At 41.1% G+C, this 22,641-nt stretch overlaps 1 protein-coding gene across 1 annotated transcript; it reads right to left on the bottom strand.

Moving 5' to 3' along the window:
- LOC109847530 (uncharacterized mitochondrial protein AtMg00860-like) lies at window positions 8,475-11,297 on the bottom strand. Its single transcript, XM_020416761.1, has 2 exons — window positions 10,781-11,297; window positions 8,475-8,524 (listed from the first exon to the last, which is right to left on the bottom strand). Exons 1-2 carry the CDS (start codon window positions 11,295-11,297, stop codon window positions 8,475-8,477), a joined length of 567 nt encoding a protein of 188 aa, XP_020272350.1.

Raw genomic sequence — 22,641 nt, 5'->3', positions numbered from 1 at the left:
TTGCTACACGGTGATGCCTTTCGGTCTAAAGAATGCAGGCGCCACGTACCAGCGAGCAATGACTAAGATTTTCCAAGAACATCTCAGAAAAAACAGTCGAATGCTACGTTGATGATTTGGTTGTAAAAAGCCGCAACAAAGAAGATCACATCAAGGACTTGAAGACGATGTTCGATCTCATGCGGAGCCATCAATTGAACAGCGGAAAATTCCTTGGATTCGTCGTCACCACTAAGGGTATACATATCGATCCTGATAAGGTGAAGGCGATACATGAACTGCAACCCCTAGAAATCTGAGAGAACTCAGAGGATTGCAAGGGCGTTTAGCTTACATCCAGCGGTTCATCTCAAATCTTTCTGGGAAGTGCCAACCATTCTCTAAGCTAAACAAGAAAGGTGTGTCATTTATTTAGGACGACGCCTGCCATATCTGACGAATCCTCCTGTTCTCGTTGCACCAAAATCAGGTAGACCGTTCTTGATTTATCTCAAGGCGATGAACCACTCAATAAGTGCTTTACTAGCACAAGACGATGATAACGGCCACGAACAGGCAGTCTATTACCTAAGTCGGACCTTGGTAGGCGCCGAGTCTCGATATCCGATGATTGAGAAAGAATGCCTCGCATTGGTATTCACAATGCAAAAGATGCGGCATTATTTGGTTGGACAGACGATTTACGTCATTTCTAATGTTAATCCAGTACGGGTATTTATGACGCAACCGACCTCTATGAATTGGCGGTTAGCGAAGTGGGCCCTTCTCTTGTCCCAATATGATTTGCACTTCAAACAGCAGAAGGCGATTAAAGGACCAACGATTTGCGATCTTTTGGCGGCAAACCCGACAACGGATACGGCAGAAGTATATGATGACTTGCCGGATGAAACCCATAAGGTTAACACTACATCGCACCAACAAGTATGGCAATTATACTTCGATGGTGCTTCGAGGGCAGTTAATAGGGCAATAACCCCCGGATGTTCTAAAGTCTCCTCCGGAGTTGGAGTTGTCTTAGTTTCCCCGGGGAAGCATGTGATGCCTCGGGCTTATTCACTGACTAGTCCATGTTCCAATAATGTAGCCGAGTACAACGCGCTTCTCATTGGACTCAGTTTTGCCAAGGAGCTGGGGGTCGAATATCTCGAAGCTTTTGGGGATTCTCAACTGATAGTCAACCAAGTTCGCGGAGAGTATGAAGTCAGGAATCCTGACCTGATCCCATACCACCAGGAAGCCATCAGAATGGCAGAATCTTTTGAAGAATTCTTTATCGAATACATCCCTCGCCTCCAGAACGCTTATGCGGATGCACTGGCAGCACTAGCGGTATCACTTGCGCAGCCTCCCGAAACTGAACTATTAGTCACGGTAATGACGCATCAACTCTGCATACCCATATATAATATGGATATTGAAGAGGAAGATGATAGAAACATAAGCGCCAAGGAGGTGAATTCAACTCAAATTGGGTCTGAGTCCCGAGATTAGCGTTTTCCTATCATTGACTACGTTCAATATGGTATTTTGCCAGAGGATGTAAAATAAAGGGAATCAATCCGCTAAAGAGCACCAAGATTCTTCTATAATACCGAGACCCATACATTATACCGTCGAGGGTACGATGGTTTGTTACTCCGATGCCTTTCGAACAAAGAAGCAGAAGAAGTTCTTAAGGAAGCACACGAAGGAGAATGTGTTGCGCATCAGCCCGGTCCCAAACTGTATGATCGCATAAGGAGAATGGGATATTTTTGGCCAACAATGGTTCGTGACGCAATCGAATACGCCCGAGAGTGTCATGCTTGTCAAATACATGCAAATTACATGCACATCATGTCATTTACCGACACGGCGTGCCAAGAAGGATCATTCATGACAACGGTCCACAGTTCATAAGCAATGCCTTCGTCAGATTCTGCGACAAGTTCAAAATCGAAGATGTTTCGTCGACAGCTTACTATCCCGCTGCGAACGGATTAGCTGAAGCGTTTAACAAGACGATCATTAAGATCCTGTCCAAGCTCGTGAAGACCAATAAACGAGACTGGGACGATAAACTCGGTGAAGCACTCTGGGCTTATCGCACCACCATACGCACGCCTACGGGAGCTACCCCGTATTCGCTGGTATACGGATGTGAAGCTGTGCTACCGCTGGAAATTCAGATTCTGTCCCTTCGGATCGCCCTCGCAACGGAGATGACGACGGAGGAACAACATCAGAAGCGTCTCGAAGAGCTCGAGAGGCTGGATGAAAAGCGCTTGGAAGCTCAACAGCAAATTGAGTTTTATCAGGCCAGGATGTCTAGGGCTTTTAACAAAAGAGTCCGACAGAGAAGCTTCAAGGAAGGAGATCTGGTCCTCGCTGCTCGCCGACCAATAATTCTCACCTCCAAGAAGAAAGGTAAATTCGAACCCAAATGGGAAGGACCGTTTGTAATAGACACAGTCTATTCAAACGGCGCATATCGCCTGATTACTCAAGAGGGCGCCAGGCAATTAATGCCAATAAATGGGAAGTTCCTGAAAAAGTACTATCCCTAGTACATTCAGGATAACTCGTTTACCGGGAAGTTCCTTGAAGAATATTACACTTAATATTCTAGAGGATAACCCAAAATCATTTTCACCACCAAAATCCCTCACTGATCAATTTCAATTGACAGTGAGTCCACCAAAAATGTTTTTCTGGCCCTCTTGATTCTTTCCATGAACAAGAGGTCCACTTTCAGTTCAGAGTCCCCTTTCGATAAACGAAAGAACTCCCTTCTTTTTCTCTTTGGTTAAGCCTTCTCATGGTTATAACCGAAGTTGAAATTTCATTTCGATAAACGAAAAACTCATTTTCAGATTAGATAACCAATCCTATAAAAGGTAAGTTTATCTAGATCTTCCAGATTCTCGGAGTGGAGATCCCACTTCTAGTTTCTTTTGCGTTGGAAATAGAATATAAAATTCTTTCTTTCCAGAATCAAGGAATAGAATATAAAATTCTTCCTTCATTGTATTCGGGTTCGCATTCACCCCAAAAGAAGACCGGGAAATAGAATATAAAATTCTTCCTTTCCCACACCAACCTTTTTTAAGAATTTATCAATCAAGGATTCATCCTAGGAAGTTTATCCCGAATCCTAAGCAGGGATAAGTCTGCGCCTAACACGCGCTGCCGGTTTAGTCTTTCTCCGTAGAAAAAGACACTAGAGTTCGATTCTGGGGTATCCTATCCTGAAACCTAAGCAAGGATAAGTCTGCGCTTAACCCGCGCTGCCGATTAGTTCTTAACGTTTAGTCTTTTACCGATTGAAAAGGACACCAGAATACCAGTCTGGGGTATTTTATCCCAAAGCCTAAGTAGGGATAAGTCAGCGTCTAATACACGTTGCCGGGTAGCCTATTCCCGTAACAATGGTGAAGCTTATGTATTCGACATCATAGCACAAAGTCTCAGAAAAATCACTCTCTTAGCACAACGTTACATGCGGAATGGATTTAGACAATCCGCATGCTAGCCCGACTCAAACGGTAGTCGGTAAAGGCTTATCAAACCCGTTGAAGGCTGGGGGTTAGCCAAAAATCCTAAAGTCAACACCTAACACGTGTCGCTGGGTAGCCTATTCCCGTAACAATGGTGAAGCTTATGTATTCGACATCATAGCACAAAGTCTCAGAAAAATCACTCTCTTAGCACAACGTTACATGCGGAATGGATTTAGACAATCCGCATGTTAGCCCGACTCAAACGGTAGTCGGTAAAGGCTAATCAAACCCGTTGAAGGCTGGGGGTTAGCCAAAAATCCTAAAGTCAACACCTAACATGTGTCGCTAGGTAGCCTATTCCCGTAACAATGGCGAAGCCTATGTATTCGACATCATAGCACAAAGTCTCAGAGAATTCACTCTCTTAGCACAACGTGACATGCGGAACGGATTTAGACAATCCGCATGCTAGCCCGACTCAAACGGTAGTCGGTAAAGGCTTATCAAACCCATTGAAGGCTGAGGGTTTGCCAAAAATCCTGTGAGTATAATGGTCAATCATTCCAAACAGAATGAGAAATCACAATAAAGATAAAGATAAAAACCATTTCCACTAAGAGGATCAAAAGTCAAAATATTCAGGAAATGAAATCATACATCAAGCCTATGGCTAAAAATCTGCTGACTAAACTTAGACAGCTTCTCATCATAAGCTTGCCTATGCTCATCCTACAATTCAGCTCTGAGGGACTCTTCAGTGGTGGCTAAAGTCTTCATAGCAATCTCCTCCGTCTCGACCAACTTCTGCTTCAAGGATTTCAACTCCTCAGATAAGGCAGTGTGGGCTTGCTGATCCTGTACCTTCGTCATCTGAAGGATACTCAAAGTCTCCTCTTCTTCACGAAGTCCTCTTCGGAACTGTTCTATCTTGGTCTCACAAGAGGCAATAGAAGAGTCGAGATCGTCAAGTGAAGATGATCTAACAGCAAGGTTGGCTTCAACTCGGTCTACCTGATCCCGCTGCACCTGAATCTCAAGCTCAGCAAGAACTCGAGTATCGCGCCATGTCTGTAAACGAGTATCCAAATTGGCAGCAATGAATGAAGAGGCACCTGCATCTCGGAGCTCACGTAACATCTGAAGCTCGTGCTCCAAGCAATCAAGGTCATCAACTATAGCCTTCGCCAGATCCGGGTATCCTGCATCCAATAGCTTGCCAATCATAGTATTCACGAAGGAGAAGAAGGAGCGGACTTCTATACAGATGACGATCTTCTCAGGGTCGTTGTCTGATAACAACTCCTTCACAAGGACATGAAGCCGAGAAGAAAGCCCTACACAAAAAGGAGAAATCCGTCAAAAGCCTTGACGAGGAAATAAATAACATTTCTCAGTTGTTTAATTTATACCTCCTTCCCCTTGAGTCACTGGGGGTAGTGGAGGTGTAACCGCTATTGATGTATCAGCTGATGTAGTTGGTCTCGCAGCCGGCTCAACAGGATCAGTCTCGACAAAAGCTTCTGTCAAACACAAAACGGAATTCTCAGATGCATCATATTATAGCTGCATTAGTCAAAAAATAGCTAGTCCTATAAATAACTTGAGAATAGGCACGTACCTTCAAAAGGACCATCCTCGGGATTCTTAGGGAGTGTAGACTCAGGAAACATATCTTCAGGCATTTGGTCATCAATCCGAGGAGAGCCATACATGAAGTGGTGCATGAGAGTGTCCACGAGCAAACCTTCCTCGTCGAAATCATCAGTCGAAAAATCTGACACAAGAAAATATAAATGCGAAAGAAGAATAAAGAGACTACGACCAATGGAAATGAGTTACCTCTTACGGGTGTGTTAGCCTCTCTACTCCCAAGGTCCACGAAGAAGCATAGAGACAATTTGGGGAGGCACGAATTCTGAATCGTTCAACTCCTTTGTGTGCCATCTAAAGGGTACATTGTCAATGGTAGATGTACCTGGATTCGCTGAATCGGGTCCTACATTGATGGTTTCACTAACATCGGCAGCTTCTGCAGGCTTTTCTACCTAGTGTGGTAAGCCAGACTCACCAGAAAAAACAAAATCTTGAGGAGCAGGATCGGTACTCATCTCGCTTTCCCCACGCTCTCCTATATAGAGATGGAAAAGCATGAGCCTGAAGTTCTGAATGATCAAGAGGATAGTCTATGAAGTAGATGTTACCTCCGTCGCTAGCAGGATCATCGCCAGCCAAATCCATCTCGGATGCTTGCGGATCTGCACGCGGCTTGTGGGCTAGTCTCTTCCGCCTAGCAGCTGGGGCAACAATCGAAGGTCTCGCCCGGGAAAAAGGATGGAATTCTTCATCCTTATCAGCCGCGATCCCTGAAACATCAAACAATTGTCAAGATTAATAATTCTAGAAGACAGAAGGAAAGGATAGGTAGTTAACCTCGCTCGGAAGAGTCCTCGTAATCTTCAAGATCTCCGCCTGAAGCCTCATCAGCAGAATTGAAGATCTTCTTTCCTTCTTCGTCAATCCGACGAGTCTTGCTCCGCGTCCTCTGTGACCGAGCATTTTCCCAAATCACACGAGAATCAGCCTGAGAAGCCTCCTCAGCCATTAACTCTGCAATCGGCTTCACGGGGACGGTTTTGTTAGCTGCTAACAACCACCTGCAGCTTAAGAAGGTGAGATTCAACTGCCGCTCAGCACTCGGGAGACTGAACTTAGCACCAGTACAGCCCGTCACGGTCCACAGCCATGCCCGGAGACCGTCCACCAAACCGCCATGAGTCCGAAGCTGCTGACGTGGATTCCCGACAATCATAACCAAACTGGTGGGCAAATCGGTAGGGTAGATATGGCTCTATGAAACACTGATTCCTCACCCGGAAGGTCAGATAACTCGGCCTGATGTTCACTAACCAATTAAAGCTGCCGACATCTAAATGAGTTTGAGTCCCCGCCTCCCTCTCCTCATCAGTCAAACACTCGCCATATTGGCTCGAGAACTGCGGGAAGCAAGTGGAAAATACCCAACACTTGTGGACTTGTAGCTGCTTCCTGACTTCAAGGAATCCTCGCCCCTCCCACCTGCCATTCTCAAACAACTGTAGTAGGGGAACAGAACGGTCTACAGTGCTAGGTACCGACATCATATCAGGACGATGAAGGATGAGCCAAGCCATCAAATAAGTGTATGGGAGCTCCACCTTAGTAAGAGGAATCCGAGCCGACGGTTCATCTTCTTTCTATGTTAGCTTACCATCACCGGAAGAAGCGCAAAGCCTATCCTTTTTGTAGGCAATCCAATGGCAAAATGTCACTGGACTGATACGGGACCACGCATTTCTTTAACCAGATAGCGAGGTAACCGGCGAGAAGGGTCATCGGCTGAATCGATGCGGTCGTATGCCATAAGAATGATTTAAATTTGGTCCCTGCAGGAAAACCACTCTCGGGATTGCTAATGGTATAGGAGTGAGCGTCAATCTTCTTCAGCAGACCATTAACCTCTGAAGGAGTGAGCGTTGCCAGCTCACAAATAGCCTCGTCAGAATTGCTCTCTAGATTTCTGAACAAATAACACGCAAACTGCTTCAGGCTCACATGTGACTTAGTCCTCTTCGCTAAAGGCTCAGACTGCGCCAAAGCAATATGGTAGTGACTTGTGAGATCCCATAAAGTCTCATAGCGGTCGGGCATGCGGTCCTTCAGCTGACTCAATTCATGGTTGGAGGGAAAGTACTCCTGATATAGCATCTGACCCATGGGCAAACCAGAAATCTTGCGCATCTCATGAAGAGCCAAGCCCAACTCTCCGTGCCTAGTCAAAAAAGTGTTCGAATCCGGGTTATAGAGCTCGTACAAAGCGAAGAAATGTTTAGCGCTGACGGGTAAACCATACATGGTGGAACGAATAGCTGCATATAGACCACAAGCGTGCAACTCCTCGCTCCATCGGCTTAAGACGTACTTCGTCATACGAGCCCACCAAAGCTTGTCTAAAGAATGGACCCAGCCATAGAATCTATGGCGCGTCGCAGGCATCTCCCGTCCTAAGTCGGCGAGACGATTCTTCAAGGTTGAAGCAGAAGCAAGAAATTCGTTACGCGGCGGTGTATCCAGCCCCAATACCCCAGGACGCAATCCAATGATATGACTCCTGCTCGAACCAGGAGCTGCCTGATGAGTAATATAGCCATAGTGAATACTCTCATGCTCCTCCGTCAAGCACCACGACATCTCCCGCGTCACGGCCTGACGCCTGAGCTCAGTCAATGAGCGGTGTCGAGGAATCTTAGGCAAATATAGAAAACCACCGTCATCTTTATGAAGCCACTGCTCGGCGTCAATAAACACTGCATCAGGATCTCTAACAGAGTCACCAAACAAAAAGTCAGTCTTCCTGAGAGGCTGAACAGAGCTGGTATCCTTCACGAAAGGCGCATCAGTAATCAGCTGTCGAAGAACTCGATGTCCACCTTCCTTCACCACTTGGGCAACCTCTGTCGACGTGCCCGAAGCAAACTGAGGAGTAAGTGGAATAGGTGAAAAATCATCGGAGGTCGAATAATACTCGTCACGTTGCCCGTACACTGCATGAGATGAGAACGCTCCAGAAGGATATCCCACTAGAAATAAGCAATTAAGCGTTTGTTAGTCTCAGTTATAAAAGGAAGTTGAACTCATCTTACAAATGAGTAAGATAGAGTCACTGCTTTATAAAGGGTGAGACGATTTGGCTACATTGTGCATTCATAAGATAGAGTATATCGACAATATATCCCTAGCTTATAAAGCACAATGCAGCTTCAAATCGCCCCCTTTATTTTGAGATATGGTTTTGACCAAGCAAAACCTATCTTTAAAGCGTCGATCCTCACCAAGGAGAATCAAGGCTCTTCCCAATTGTCTCACCAAGGAGAACAAAACGGGGAAAAAGGACTAATCTACAAATTTCAAAATACGCCAAAAAAGAGCTCACCAGCATACGAGGGAAGCACGCCATCAGCCGACGCAGTAGGGGATTGACCTCTCGGGATATGCGACATGGTGATCTGCAAAATAAATCATGGGATCAGATACAATCAGATACAGAAAAAATTTTAGTTAGGGTGATAAACTCTAACCCTAAAATTTTAGCCCCTCTTTATTACAATTAAACCCCTCAGATCTCCAAATTCTACCCCCTGAAATATGAGCTCGAGGCGTCAAATCACAAACCCTAACCCTCATATGCAATCCCAAAAATTCATATACTAAATTAAACATGAAATATGCCAAAATTATGGAGGATTTACCTGAGAAAAAGCTCAAGGATCCGACAAAAAAATCAGATCTTGAAAGAGGCTCGAACCACGTGCTCGAGGGGCCTGAGAGAAACTTTATATATGGAGATTTTGAAGGATTTTTTAGTCTAAGATCAAAAGGAAAGATAGATCTAAGACAAATTTGAAGGTTTGAAGGAGAAAAGATGCACGAGGGAAAAGAAAACTTCAAAAAAGGGGAGAAGGGGGGCCGGCCCTAAAGAGAGGAAAAGGGGATCTTTTATAGTGTTGAACCAGCCTTGAACCAGACCAGACCAGGCTGAACCAGACCAGACTAGGCTAAACCAGACCAAACCAGGCTGAACCAGGCTAAACCAGTCCTGAACCAGTCATGAACCAGGTTGAACCAGTTCTGAACCAGTTTGAACCAGATTTGAACCAAAATTCAAATTGGAGCTGAACCGAGTGTCGAAACGACTTCAAATCGACCGACGGTTCAGTCCCTTATTTATTCATTCCTCTCCCATATATTCGAAAGGGTCGGAAGATTTATTTAGCCTAATTACTGCCTTTTTTGGGTCATTATTGGGCCGGTTCAGCTCATTCTTAGTACTCCAATAAGGTATACGAGTATAAACTATTCCCTATTTTGGTTGAGAAGTTTCTGGAGAGTATTTTTCCAAAAATATTCTTAAGGATAACTCAACAACACTCTGAAAAGTATAAGAGTATAAACTGCTTCTCAAGACTCCAGCAGAAGTACGAGTATAAACTGTGTCATACGCCGGACAACGCGTTGCGAATGAAGACTCAACGCCAACAATCGATGGTCGGTTCTATGTTGAAACAGCAAACACGAGCTAAAGATCAGAAAATCAGGAATTGACTTCAAGTTCAAAATTCCGACAACGGTCAGACAATAAATACAGCACTGGAACCCTTGCATACATTCGACAAAGCACCAAATAGCCTGGAGGATTAAAAGAATCAAGAACAGAAGCCATTCCAAGGTCCCGTTACACCGACTTAAGGTTGGGACAATCATATCCAAAGTATTCCAGACTCTTCTATAAAAGAATGAGGCTGAAATACTTTGGAGGGGGTATCTGTAGGCGTATAAAACTGCTTATAGGTCCCTTAACACAGCTCGGCATGGTGATTCGACAAACCAACGAAACATCGGGCGATGTATCCAAGCGTGATCATTAGACCACAACATCGAAGCTAAGTGAGATGCGACGAAGCAGATTAACGAGGCGACGAGGTTAAACACCGAAGCGGGTGGCGGAGCCACCTGGCCGAGCCACCCAGATTTGGGCCCAGATCTGAGCCCAGATCTGGATTGAAATGCCTATAAAAAGAGAAGGATGGCTGATTTTTGAGAGGACTTGGAACTTTTGAGGTGAAACTCTGCCGGATTGAGAACTGAACTTCGGAGTTTTGGAGCTTTGAAAACTCGGACTTTTCAGATCTGGTTCTTGGCGATCGTCCACGTCAAATAAGGCAGGAGTTCGAGAGAGATCAGATCTGAGATCCACACGGTCATCCTCCGGATCAAAACTTGGTTTTTGATCTCGAGAAGAGTATCGATTTCGCTTGGTCGATTTCGATTACTTAGGGCTATTATTTCCTTGGTGAAATAATCCCCTCGGCTATTATTTCCTTCGTGAAATAACACCCGTCATACCGTGTAGATCCGACCGGATCAAGATCGCGCGGTGGTCCACGGATTAACCCCGGCGCAGGCAAAGAACCCACACAAGCAAAAGACCGCAAAACAGGATCTTGCGATTTGTTCCGAAAGAAGGAAAGTTGTCATTTTCTTTTTTTCTTTGATTTTGTTGTAACCGGATCTTATAAAAAGACCGGATCTTTTGTAACCGATAAACTGTTGCTTAAGAAAACAATGACGTCAATGAAAACGATTTTCCCCGCGAACAGCTGCTAACTCCAAATCATGAGTGTGGTAGTTCTGCTCATGTACCCTTAGTTGTCGTGAGATGTATGCTACTACCCTCTGAGTCTGCATTAGAACACCTCCCAAACCTGCTAACGACGCATCCGTGTATACGACAAATGTCCTGTCACTGCTCGGAATAGTAAGGACTGGCGCCGTAGTTAACTTAGCCTTTAAGGTATCAAAGGCCTTCTGGCACTCCGTGCTCCAAGTAAACTGTACACCATTCTTCGTAAGACATGTAAGTGGCATCGTAATCTTCGAGAAGTCCTGAATGAACTTCCTATAATAGCCAGCTAACCCCAAAAAGCTACGAATCTCGATAACCGACTTCGACGGTTCGCAATCAAGCACTGCTAAAACCTGAGCTAGGTCCACTACTATGCCCTCTCTGCTGACAATATGGCCAAGAAACCTGACCTCAGAAATCCAAAACTCACACTTCCTGAACTTAGCATATAGCTGATGCTCCCTCAAAGTCTGCAAAGCCAAACATAGATGCTGCTCGTGCTCTGATTCTGATCTCGAATAGATGAGAATATCATGGATAAATACAATCACGAATTGATCCAAATATGGACAGAAGACCCAGTTCATTAAATCCATGAATACCGCGGGTGAATTGGTTAACCCAAATGGCAAGACCAAAAACTCGAAGGACCCATATCGAGTTAGAAATGTGGTCTTGGGAATATCTATCTCCCGAACCCGCAGCTGATGATAACTAGAACGAAGATCAATCTTCGAGAAATACTATGCTCCCTGTAGCTGATCGAACAAGTTATCAATCTAAGGCAAATGATATCTATTCCGGATAGTGACTTTGTTCAACTTACGGTAGTCGATATATAATCGCATACTACCATCCTTCTTCACGAAGAGGACCGATGCTCCCCACGGAGAATGACTCCGACGAATAAAGCCCTGAGCTAACAACTCAACCAACTAGGTCTGTAGATCCCTCATCTCAGCAGGTGCCATGCGATAGGGTGCTCGGGATATCAGGGCTGTGCCCGACTGTAACTCAATACAGGAGGCAACCCAGGTATGTCCTGAGAGACATCCTGATAATCTGACACAACTCTAGTCTCGCATATATCAACACTTTGATACCAAAACATCACCTCCTCGATGTGCGTCAGTAATGAATCCGCAAACTGGTTCCCCTGAGAGGTTGCTATTGGCCTTTTTTCTTTTGATGATGTTTAACAAACAATTTCCACTAATTTTCTTTGTCTAGTGTTTGTGTATTTCTATTTATTATAAACAAATAATGTGTTGGAGGATGGATGGAATCAAGCTTTCACGATCATATCCAATAGAGGTTGGTGGAATAGTAGAGTGAAGTAATACAATTCAAGTTGAAGATCCAAGTTTAAGCTTCATCCGCAAGTTTACCAAGAAGAGCTTATTGAAGATCAAGATCATAGCTTGGATATATTTAGTTTAGGTTTATATTATGTGTGTTAGTACTTTATGCTCAATCATATACACACATACACGTTTTGGTTTTGTATATATATATATATATATATGATTTCATCAATATCAATTTTATTTAGTTCAATGAAATCATATTTATTATTTTTGAAAAGTTTGCAAAATATGCAATTTTGTGAAAATATTGTATTCTCAATTTTTAGACTTAATAATAATCATATACATCTTTTATTAAGTCTACAAAATCATTTTGTATTGTTTTAAAACATGGTTAAGCTAATATGTCAAAACTCATGTGTTTACATTTTCATGTTTTTGTAGCATGTTTATTATCATGTTTACAATCATTTTCCAAAGTTTTATATTTTTCTGATTTTATTTGCTATTTTTAAAAGAGGTTTGAAAATAAGATTTCTGTTTAAAACAGACAGTGTGCATGTTTTGAGTCAACTCGTGAACAGTGTTGAGTCGACTCATAAACTGTTGTGTAGTTTACATTTTGTTTCTAACGAGTCGACTCATAACATCATAAGTCGACCCATCAGGTTGAGTCGACTCATGTCTGTCATAAGTCGACTCACAAACTGTGCTGGAAAATGAGTTTTGTTTCTGCTGAGTCGACCTATGACTTCATGAGTCGACACATGCATGATGAGTCGACTCATGAATTTTATGAGTCGACCCATAAGTTAGTTTTTAGCCTATAATGGCTACTTATGAGTCGACTCATGAATAGTACCGAGTTGACTCATAACACTGTAACGACTATATTTTCAGACTATACTATTTTTGGGTTTTTGGTCTTTTTGCCTTATTTTCTCTTAGCTTTGGTGTTCCTATAAATACCCCCACATATCCTCCGTTCTATATATAACTCTCAAGAGAGTGTTTTAAGAAGGATTTACAAGGGTTTAAAGTTTTGTATAGTGTTTGTTTAAAAAGCTTTTAAGCAATTGGGAGTTTGTTTTGTGAAAACAATTTTTCAAGAGCTTGAGGAAGATCATTCATCAGTGTTTGAGCATCCGACTCTTCTCCCTCTCTCTCTTGATCTATAGAGAAGTTTTTCTTAAACTCAATTCTAGCATTTTATATGTTTGATCTTAATTTCGTAAGCTAGATTTCATATTGAGTTTAATTGTTTTATTGAATCTCTTTGTTCACACAACCACTGAGCTTATTGTATTTACATTCATAGTATAATTTGGGTTGTGGAGTTTGTGACATTGAGTTGCACCTAATTGAGTTCTCACCTTGTATTAGAGAACAAATCTTTTGTTGTGAGCTATTATTGTGAGTTGCACTTTGTATTATAGTTAGACACCGAGAGAAGTGGTTGTTGAGAGATAGTGCTGGAGACCAACACTTGAGGTGGTAGTTAGTGTGTTTATATTGTGAGTGTTGTAGAGTTTTCGGTTAGCTAGAAAACTGTATTGTGAGGTGTGAACGTTTTTTGGGTAAGCGTAGAAAACCCGGTGTGTTAGTTGTGAGATTGTGAACGTTGATCGGTGAGCGTTGAAAACCGATATTGTGTGGTGTAAACATTATTCGGGTGTGCGTAAAAAACCCGGTTGTGATAGTAGATTTCTCCCCAAGAGTGGGGAGCGAAGACGTAGGACGGAAGGTCCGAACTCCGTGATCATATTGTGTGTTTGCATTGTTTATATTGCCCTATCACAATTGTATCTTTAGTTTAGATTATTTACCCTTGTGTTGTTTATATATCCTTGCATATATTTCACCATATAGGATATATCTCTTTGTTCATATTGCATATTCTTACTCATAACATATTATATATCTATCTTGCAAGAATAATTTATTAATAAGTTTTAATTGGCATAAAATCAGATTAGATTAGCATAAGACCCTAATCACCCACCCCTCTAGGATCTAACGGTTGCCACAACTAACTCGGACCCATCGGACGCTCACAAATTCACTATTTTTGCAAAACAGTCGATACTGACGTGGTAGGAAGATAGCCAATCCATACCAAGAATAACATCGAACTCTGACATGCGCAACACTATCAGATTGACAACTAACTAAGACTCATCTAAACTGATAATACACCTCCTACAAATACTCTCCAAGGGCGACATCTTACCTAGAGGGGTGGAAACTGATAAAGGAATATCTAGAGATTGAGCTACGAGCTGAAGTCTAATCATAAATGCATACGATATAAAAGAATGTGAAGCCCCTGAATCGAAAAGAATATGGGTTAGAAAGGAGTTCATGAGGAACGTACTCTCCACTACGGCCCCGCTCACACTATGATCACGAGGGACTACCGCATAAACTCTACCGGTGGCTGGAGGCTGCTCTGCTACTGGAAGTGGAGCATTTTAGACTATATGTCCCTGAGGGACCTCCTGAACTACTCGAACCTTTCCCTCAATCATCCGAACTACTAGCGGTGCCTCGAGTCTCATCTGCTGGCCCTGACCTCGGCCCAGAAATTAGTTCTGCTGCTGATTCTGCCCTTTCCTTTGCTGGGCTCTTGCTGGTGCACTACGACAGTCTGATGCTCTGTTGCCAATCTTGTGACACTTAAAACATGTGCCCGGAAACTTGCGCCGCTGAGGTGCTCTCTGATCATGCTGGGGTCCTCTCCTATGAGGGCCTTACTGCTGCTGCTGGGGTCCTGAAAAAAGCCTCTTTTTCTTTCCCTTATTTTTAGTATTCCCTTCCTTATCTTTCTGAAACATAACTGACTCGTTCTTCTGTGAAGTGGCAGCATTAGCTACCTCTCGAACTAAGTAGAACCTCCTAGAAACGAGGTATAGATGAACGCTAGGGCGAAGTCCTGCTAGAAACATCAGTGTCTAGCGTTCTCCAGTCTGCCACATGCCCGTATAGTGAAGTAGGCTCATAAATCTACTCTCAAAATCAGCTACTGATATATCTCCCTGCGTCAATCTGGACAACTCAAGCTCTCTCCTGGCTCGTGCCACGAAAGAGATATACTGCTCATCGAAAAAATAGACAAAGTCCTCCCAGGTGAGGGTCATCCTCTATTCTGGGGTAAACTGTAGGCGGTACCATCTCCCTACACCCCCTTTGAGACTATAGGATGCTAGCCTCTGCTTCTAAACCGAAGTTACATTAAGTACCTCAAGAGTGTTACCCACATCTTCCTTCCACTTATGTGTCGTAAGAGAATCTGATAATCCCTAAAACTCTGGTGCCCTGATCTTCTAGTATCTCTCCACTAAGCGGAGCCAAGACTCCTGCTCTGTGGTTCTATCAGCAACTACCTGTGGGGTGGGTACGGGTGTGTCTTCTAGGAAATTTTTTCCAACAGGAATAGCTGGTATCACCGGTGGTGGAACTACTCGTGGTGGTGGTGGTGTGATGTAATTCGTCACAAGCCCCTCAAGTGCTACCATCCTAGAAGCTATGGGAACCATCAGGTCTATTAAATACTAGAGAGCCTGTTGCGGCTCCCGGCAAGTGCTACCATCCTAGAAGCTATGGGAACCATCAGGTCTATTAAATACTAGAGAGCCTGTTGCGGCTCGAGTGGAGCCTGTTACAGCTCTGGTGGAGCCCGTTGTGGCTCTGGTGCAGCCTGCTATGGCTCTGCCTGACCAGCTCTCCGGGTACAAGGTCTACCACATCCAGCCATCTAAGCATATAGAAGAAAGTTTATAAGTCCTCGAACAAAACATATATGGAATTCGTAAAGATAAGAAATTCGTATTATATATCATTCATGCAAATACTTTTAATATCAATGAATACTAGTCTCACAAATAAAAATATTCGTAATTTTTAATACACGTATATAACGTCCTCACTCATTCTAGAAATTTTTAGTGGACTCTATACATGAATCTTAAGAAATTCTACTCTAACTCCATGACTCGACACAAGATGATCCTAAGCATACTAAAACTAGAGCTCTGATACCAACTATGATGCTACTGGTTTCAACAAGGCTGCAGTCCAAGGTGAAACCAAGAATGTCAAACCTGCCATGCACTAGCATGTTTTACCATCACAATTACTATCTATCTAGTAGAATCAACAATAGGTGTAGGTACAAAACAGGCTAGAGAAAATATATAGAAAAAATACTAAACGACAGATATTCTGAAAAATCATCACCACTGAAATAAGTAGACAAATCTCTGAGAGAAATAACATCTTCCTGAATACAAGTGTCTCGACATAGGAAATCAAATGAAATGACAATTAGGCACATCGCCTTTCTAAAACTAGAATGATAACTCAAATGTTCATAAACACATCTACTGTAGAGTTCTGACATAAACTACTAAGAATATAGATAAATAACTGCTAAAGTAATTCAATCAACCTACGACTCTCCGTGCACCTGGCACGTTACTTGAAGGGGGGGAAACAACGAGCGTCAAGCGATAGCGAGTAACATCTCAACTAACCCCAGGGGGAAGGGCTAGAAGAAAGAAAAATAGCTATTAATATATATAGATAATCAATCATCTACTCCGAAATAAAATGGTGGTTTGATATTTAGAAATTTACAACACGAGCATAGGTACGTCTCCCGTTAGCTAAAATTATAAATAGCTAAATACCAAATCCTAAAAAGAACTACAACGTGGAGCAATAAAGAAATATAGCTCCATCTCCAACCATAATATCAATGACCTGTCAGATGTTAAATATGTGCCCAACTCATTGAGAGAAATAGGTAAATGTCCAATACATGAACTACAAAAACTTAAAGTACAACACAAAGACTGTAATGGATTATAGTCCAACACGAGGACTTCAATGGATTATAGTCCAACACGAGGATTTCAATGGATTATAGTCCAACACGAGGACTTCAATGGATTTTAGTCCAACAAGAGGACTTCATCATGAAAGTAATATAAAAACATCAGCATATTTACTACTCGCTCTCGTGCCTCGGTGAGTGAATCTAAAACTCGTGTCCGTAGTCAACTCATATACACAAATCCTAGTGTATTATAATCCCATATAACCTAAGTGTCTCACCAGCCACACAAACTTATGCAACAACATGAACATGCAGAAAATTCCCCAGCGGTCGACCGCGAAGAGACAAAAACCTTTTCTACAGGTTTCTGCTCCTCGAGGTTGATTCAAAAGCCATTATGCGATGATTCTATATACTACAAATCCTATATACGTGATTTAGCATTTCTAGTATATGTAAAAAAATACAATCTAATCACTATAGACAAAAAGAAACCTTTTTTACTACATGTATGCAATGTACAATTTGAAAACAATTATCTTTCTTTCAAAACTCTTGTTAGGAAAATTTTCAGATCTATATCTACATTAAGAAATTTGTGGGTGATCTTTATTAACTGAAAACTTGTTCTTTTTGCAACATACAATATAAAGATCTATCTTTATACATAAAATAGTATTTTAGGCTCATAAAACACAGGAAAACTTTATTAAAAACGTTTAAAATATAGGTGTAGGATTGGGCGAGATGAAACCCACCTGAGAGGTGTTGATGAATTCTCAAAATCAAGTGAGAACGATCTTCCTTCACTGAACACTGATGGATCTTGCGTCAGCTCCTCCAAAATCCTCCAAGAATCGCCAAAGAAAGGGGGTTTAGGGTTTGAGAGAGAGAGAGAGAGGAGGGGGCTGAGGCTATTAGGGTTTAAAAGAGGGTTTTGAGAGCTTCAAAATGGATATATATATTTAAGTATAATCCCGGATTCAGTATAAACAAAACCAACCCAAAACAGAGACAATCCTGGCGTCTGCACAACCAGTAGTCGACCGTATAGAAACCTGCACACAGGCTGGGGTTCGGTATATTAGCCATAACTTTATCGTCCAACCTCCGAATGAGGTGATTTAAGATTCATTGGAAAGATATTGAAGAGACCTACTACTTTTTATCTTTTACACTTTCTCATATTTTTAACGTATCAGTGTGTAAAATATAGAAACTCATAACTGGTCATAAATATCAGATTTCTCTTTTGGCCTTTGTGCATGTCTTGCACATATGCACTCATATATTCACAAATATATATTGAATTAATCTTAAATAAATTCTTATCATATTAAAATATCAAAATATATTAATTTTCACCATATAACATATTTATCAATATTTATCATAAAATATACAAATTTTTGGGGTTTTACATTGCCATATTAGTTGCTCAAGAAGCACCATCGAAGTACAATTATCACACCTGTTTGTGAGAGGTAGTGTTGACTTCATGGGTTTCATCCGGAAAATCTTCAAATAACTCGGCTCTATCCTTTGTAGGATTAATTGCTAGAAGATCGCAGATTGCTTGCCTTTTGAGTAACTTCTGTTATTTGAAGTGGAGGTCATACTGTGACTGTAATGATCATGACTTTTCAATACTAGTTAAAATTATTTTTTGATATTTTAAAATATTTAATTATTATTTTTAAAAAGGTATTTGTATTTTTCTCGATTTTCAAGAATTTTCTATGATTTAAAAGTCCAAATTTTATATTTATTTAAATGATTTTGATATTTATAAATTAACTTAGTGCAGTAAAAGTTTCAAGAATTAATCCGTTGTGTTATCGATACGATTATGTATCACTTTGAATAATACGTTGTATTATTTTTACTATTACGTATTATTTTTTATAATCCGTTGTATTACTATTACGTATAATTTTGTACAATTTGTTATATTATTATAATTATTGCATATTATCTCTTGTTTTAGTATAACTGGTACGTTTTATTATATAGATAATTTTCCCATAATTATTTGATTTCAAATATAAGTAATTATATTTTTTATTAATTATTCTTCTTTAATTGTATAATTAGTTGTATTATTTCTACTATTACGTATTATCTGTTGTATTAGTATAACTGATACATTTTATTTTATAGATAATTTTCTCATAATTATTTGATTTTAGATATAAATAATTATATTTTTTATTAATTATTCTCGTTTAATTACACAATTTGTTGTATATTACTACTATTGCATATTATCTTTGGTAATAGTATAACTGGTATGTTTTATTTTGTAGATAAATTTTCTATAATTATTTAATTTTAAATGTAAGTAATTAAATTTTTATTAATTATTTTTGTTTAACTTTCTAACCCTAACCCTAATTCAACTATATATATATACCCTCTGTTTTTTTCACTAACTCAGCCGCCCCGTTCTCTTCTCTCGTCTTCATCTCTCTCTCCGAAACCTGCTGTCGACCGACCCACCTACGCTTTTCGCTTACGGCTGACACCTCGCCTCCGCCCTCGCGTCCTCCTCTCCTCACCATGTCTCTCATCCTACCAGTGCCGCCGTTCAACCCCCATCCCTTAGCTCTGCCGAAGCCGACAGCGACGCAGCACGACAGCCGGCGCCTCCCTCACCACCCGCCACATCTCTTCATATCCAACCATCACCACCTCACCCGTCGCTGCCACACCCCGAAACACCATCAATCGCCTATCATAACCTCACAAACCCCTCACCTCAGGCCCGGCCTCTCTCGACTGTACATCCCACGGAAGGACGTAAGCCCCTAAACCCTCAGATCTGTCACGCCGTCCCACTACCCACTACCCCCTCCTTGTACGACAACCAGTGCTTCCTCCTTGCCCGCAACCTCTAGACCTGACCTTCGTTGACCTCCTCCTCGAGGTGCTCAATGTCCATAGTCACCGCTCTTTTCCCCAAAGTCTCCACCAACCCCTCGCTCGCTACACCCCAACCATCCAACAGCCCCGTCGACGTCGTCTTGCAGATCCTCACTACTTCCCCGTTGTCTACGCCAACCTGTTTGGCTTGATCCGTCACCCCTTCGGCGCCGCCACGTCGTGCCGATAGCGTCAATTCGTTCGACGTACCCAAGGCAAGATCTCACCTCTCAATTAGAGTTTTTATACCTATTATTAATTAAGTGCATAGAATAGATATGATATAACATGTATATTGTGAGTATTGGTGTGGATTCGTTTGATGAATAGTATTAGATAATATTTATATAATAATAATGAGATGATTTCTCCTGTAAATATATCTATGAATTAATGAACATGAAATGACAAGTTTATATGTTATAAGTAGATTTTATGAGATATTATCGAGAACAGAAATAAAATATATATAATTTGTAAACATAGAAATACTACTATTCATGTAGAAAAGAATTAACAAAAATTATATATACATATATATATTTTACAAGATTATTTTAAAATAGTTATAATGAGAAATAATTTTAAAAGATTATTTTAAAATAGTTATGATGAGAAATTATTTTTAAAGAAATTTATTTTGGAAAAAGAATATTTGTTTTTGAATTAATTATGATCGTATAATTGATAGCCGTAGAGCGCGACATTTCATGTGTAAAACAATCACGAATTTTAATTTCCTTTTCGACTGTAGTTATATTAGATGTTACTTAGCTGCTGATACTCTTATGAGTAGTTTAGAGATTCGAATAACAAGATATTATGAAATCGGATTGCATGCATACTTTTACTATCCATAATTACATTTCATGTTGTATGATCCTATTTTAATGTATTTGACACGTCATAATGTTATTACATAGAAGTAGTCATATTATTTATTGTTCTTTGTTGTATTTGAGAACCATTAGTAGTTCATGACTTAGTGGCCTCGTGCGTCATGAACAGACATAGTGACATGTGTGGGTGTGTTGACTTAAATTAGGTGGTGAACCAGAGTTTTAATAGGGATTTTGATTGTTGACTTAGAAAGAACGAGAAGAGTTGGGATGAGAAAGTCTTGGTTCACATGATCAAATGTGATTGTTGACTTATCTTCCAGACTCGTATCACTGACCTGTTTCGTCCTAGGGTTGGTTTGTTTGACCAAGTGACCTGTTTCGCCACTTGGGTCAGTGACTTGTTTCGTCACCTGAGCTTTGCCTGAGTTCGGTCTAGGTCGAGATCGGATTACATGTAGTCCTCTAGCCACCTATTTCGCAAGATTGGATGCGCGTAGGGGATTGTGAATAGTCAGTCTTCTGGTAATGCGAACTTGGACCTATTTGAGAAGTGGACCAGTGAGTTTTAGGATGGTTAGTATTCGACCAGGTTACTGTATGTATATAGCTATATGTTATCATGTTTAGTAGATGATTACATCTTGATTTATTAGATTTCCAGTTGTATGTACCCTTGTCTTTCCTATTATTATTATTATTGTCATAGCATGGGTCGTTCGACTGCTTCATTCTTCTATGTGGGATCCTGCCGTGTACCATGCACGCTGACATACACCTGTTTTCTCTAGTGTACGTCATACTTAGAGGAAGGACATGTTCAACTTGGAGATGTGCCAGAGCCAAGATATTCTCAGCAGGAGTGCCTTGCAGATAGAGTTGAAGAATAGGCCGAAGTTCAGTTATCTCTTCTTAGTTGATGGTCTTAGTTTACTTTTGTAGTATTTCCTTTCTTTTTCATTGAACGATGTATTTTATATTTCTTCAGTTTTTAGTTGTTCAGTTTTGTATAAGGGCATGTTGAGCCGAATATTATGTCTTGGATGATATTCACTAGTGATATGGATATTTTGTTATGTGTTGTTCATTATATTCTTGCTAATTATGATCGGGGAGCTGTGACTTCGCATTGTTTATTTCTTGATGCTTAGCATATTAGATTGAGTAGAAAAGGTCTAGTACTTATTTCTCCTCAGTCTAATACATCACGGGCTTGTTCACATTCTGATTCCCGGTATTTTGGGAAGCGGGAAAATGGTTGACATTTTCCTGATAGGTTTGAGATGAACCGGCAGATATAGGCCAGTCATCCTTACAATCCTCTGAGTTCTTTAGGATTTCTCGGAGGTTGCAGTTCATGTATTTTCTTCACTTTATCAGGATCAATGTGGATACCTTTTGTGGTGATGATGAATCTGAGAAATTTGCCACTAGACATTCCCAAGAAAGACTTGGTAGGGTTCATCTTCAATTGGTGATTCCACATGAGATCAAACATTATCTTCAAGTCTTTAATGTGATCATTTTTGCTGCGACTCTTGACGACTAAGTCATCAATGTAGCATTAACCAGTTTTCTAAAGATGCTCCTACAAAATCTTCGTCATAGCTCATTGATATGTTGCACCTACGTTCTTCAGTCCGAAAGGCATGACTGTGTAACAGAAGATGCCAAGCGGTGTCCTGAATAAGGCGTGCTTTTTATCATCTGGATACATCTTGATTTGGTTGTACCCTGAGAATCCATCCAAGAATTACATTCTCTTGAATCCACACATGTTGTCGATGATGACATCTGTGAAGGGTAAAGGAAAGTCATCTTTTGGGTAGGTGGTATTCAGATCTCTGAAATTAAGACAAATTCTAATCTTTCCATTCCTTTTAATAACCGAGAAAATATTCACCAACTAATCCAGATGTTGTTCCTCTCTGATGAAGCCTGAATCAATCAGCTTTTTTACTTCACTTTCAATCGCCTCCATGATCTGCGTACGAAATCGTCAACTAACAGATTTGACATCCGGTTTGATGTTGAG

Source organism: Asparagus officinalis, chromosome 7, assembly GCF_001876935.1.
Source record: "Asparagus officinalis chromosome 7, Aspof.V1, whole genome shotgun sequence".
Classification (NCBI taxonomy): domain Eukaryota; kingdom Viridiplantae; phylum Streptophyta; class Magnoliopsida; order Asparagales; family Asparagaceae; genus Asparagus; species Asparagus officinalis.
The sequence above is the reverse complement of the archived record's forward strand: the minus strand, read 5'-3'. Positions and strand labels throughout refer to the sequence as shown.

Bases quoted from the DNA above. Each gene is read 5' to 3' on its own strand.
- LOC109847530 (XM_020416761.1), bottom strand. From the start codon at position 11,297: ATGGATTTAATGAACTGGGTCTTCTGTCCATATTTGGATCAATTCGTG. The intron at 8,525-10,780 runs GTTTGGGAGGTG...TTTATTTTGCAG, and splicing joins CACGGATGCGTCGTTAGCAG to ATCACCATGTCGCATATCCC.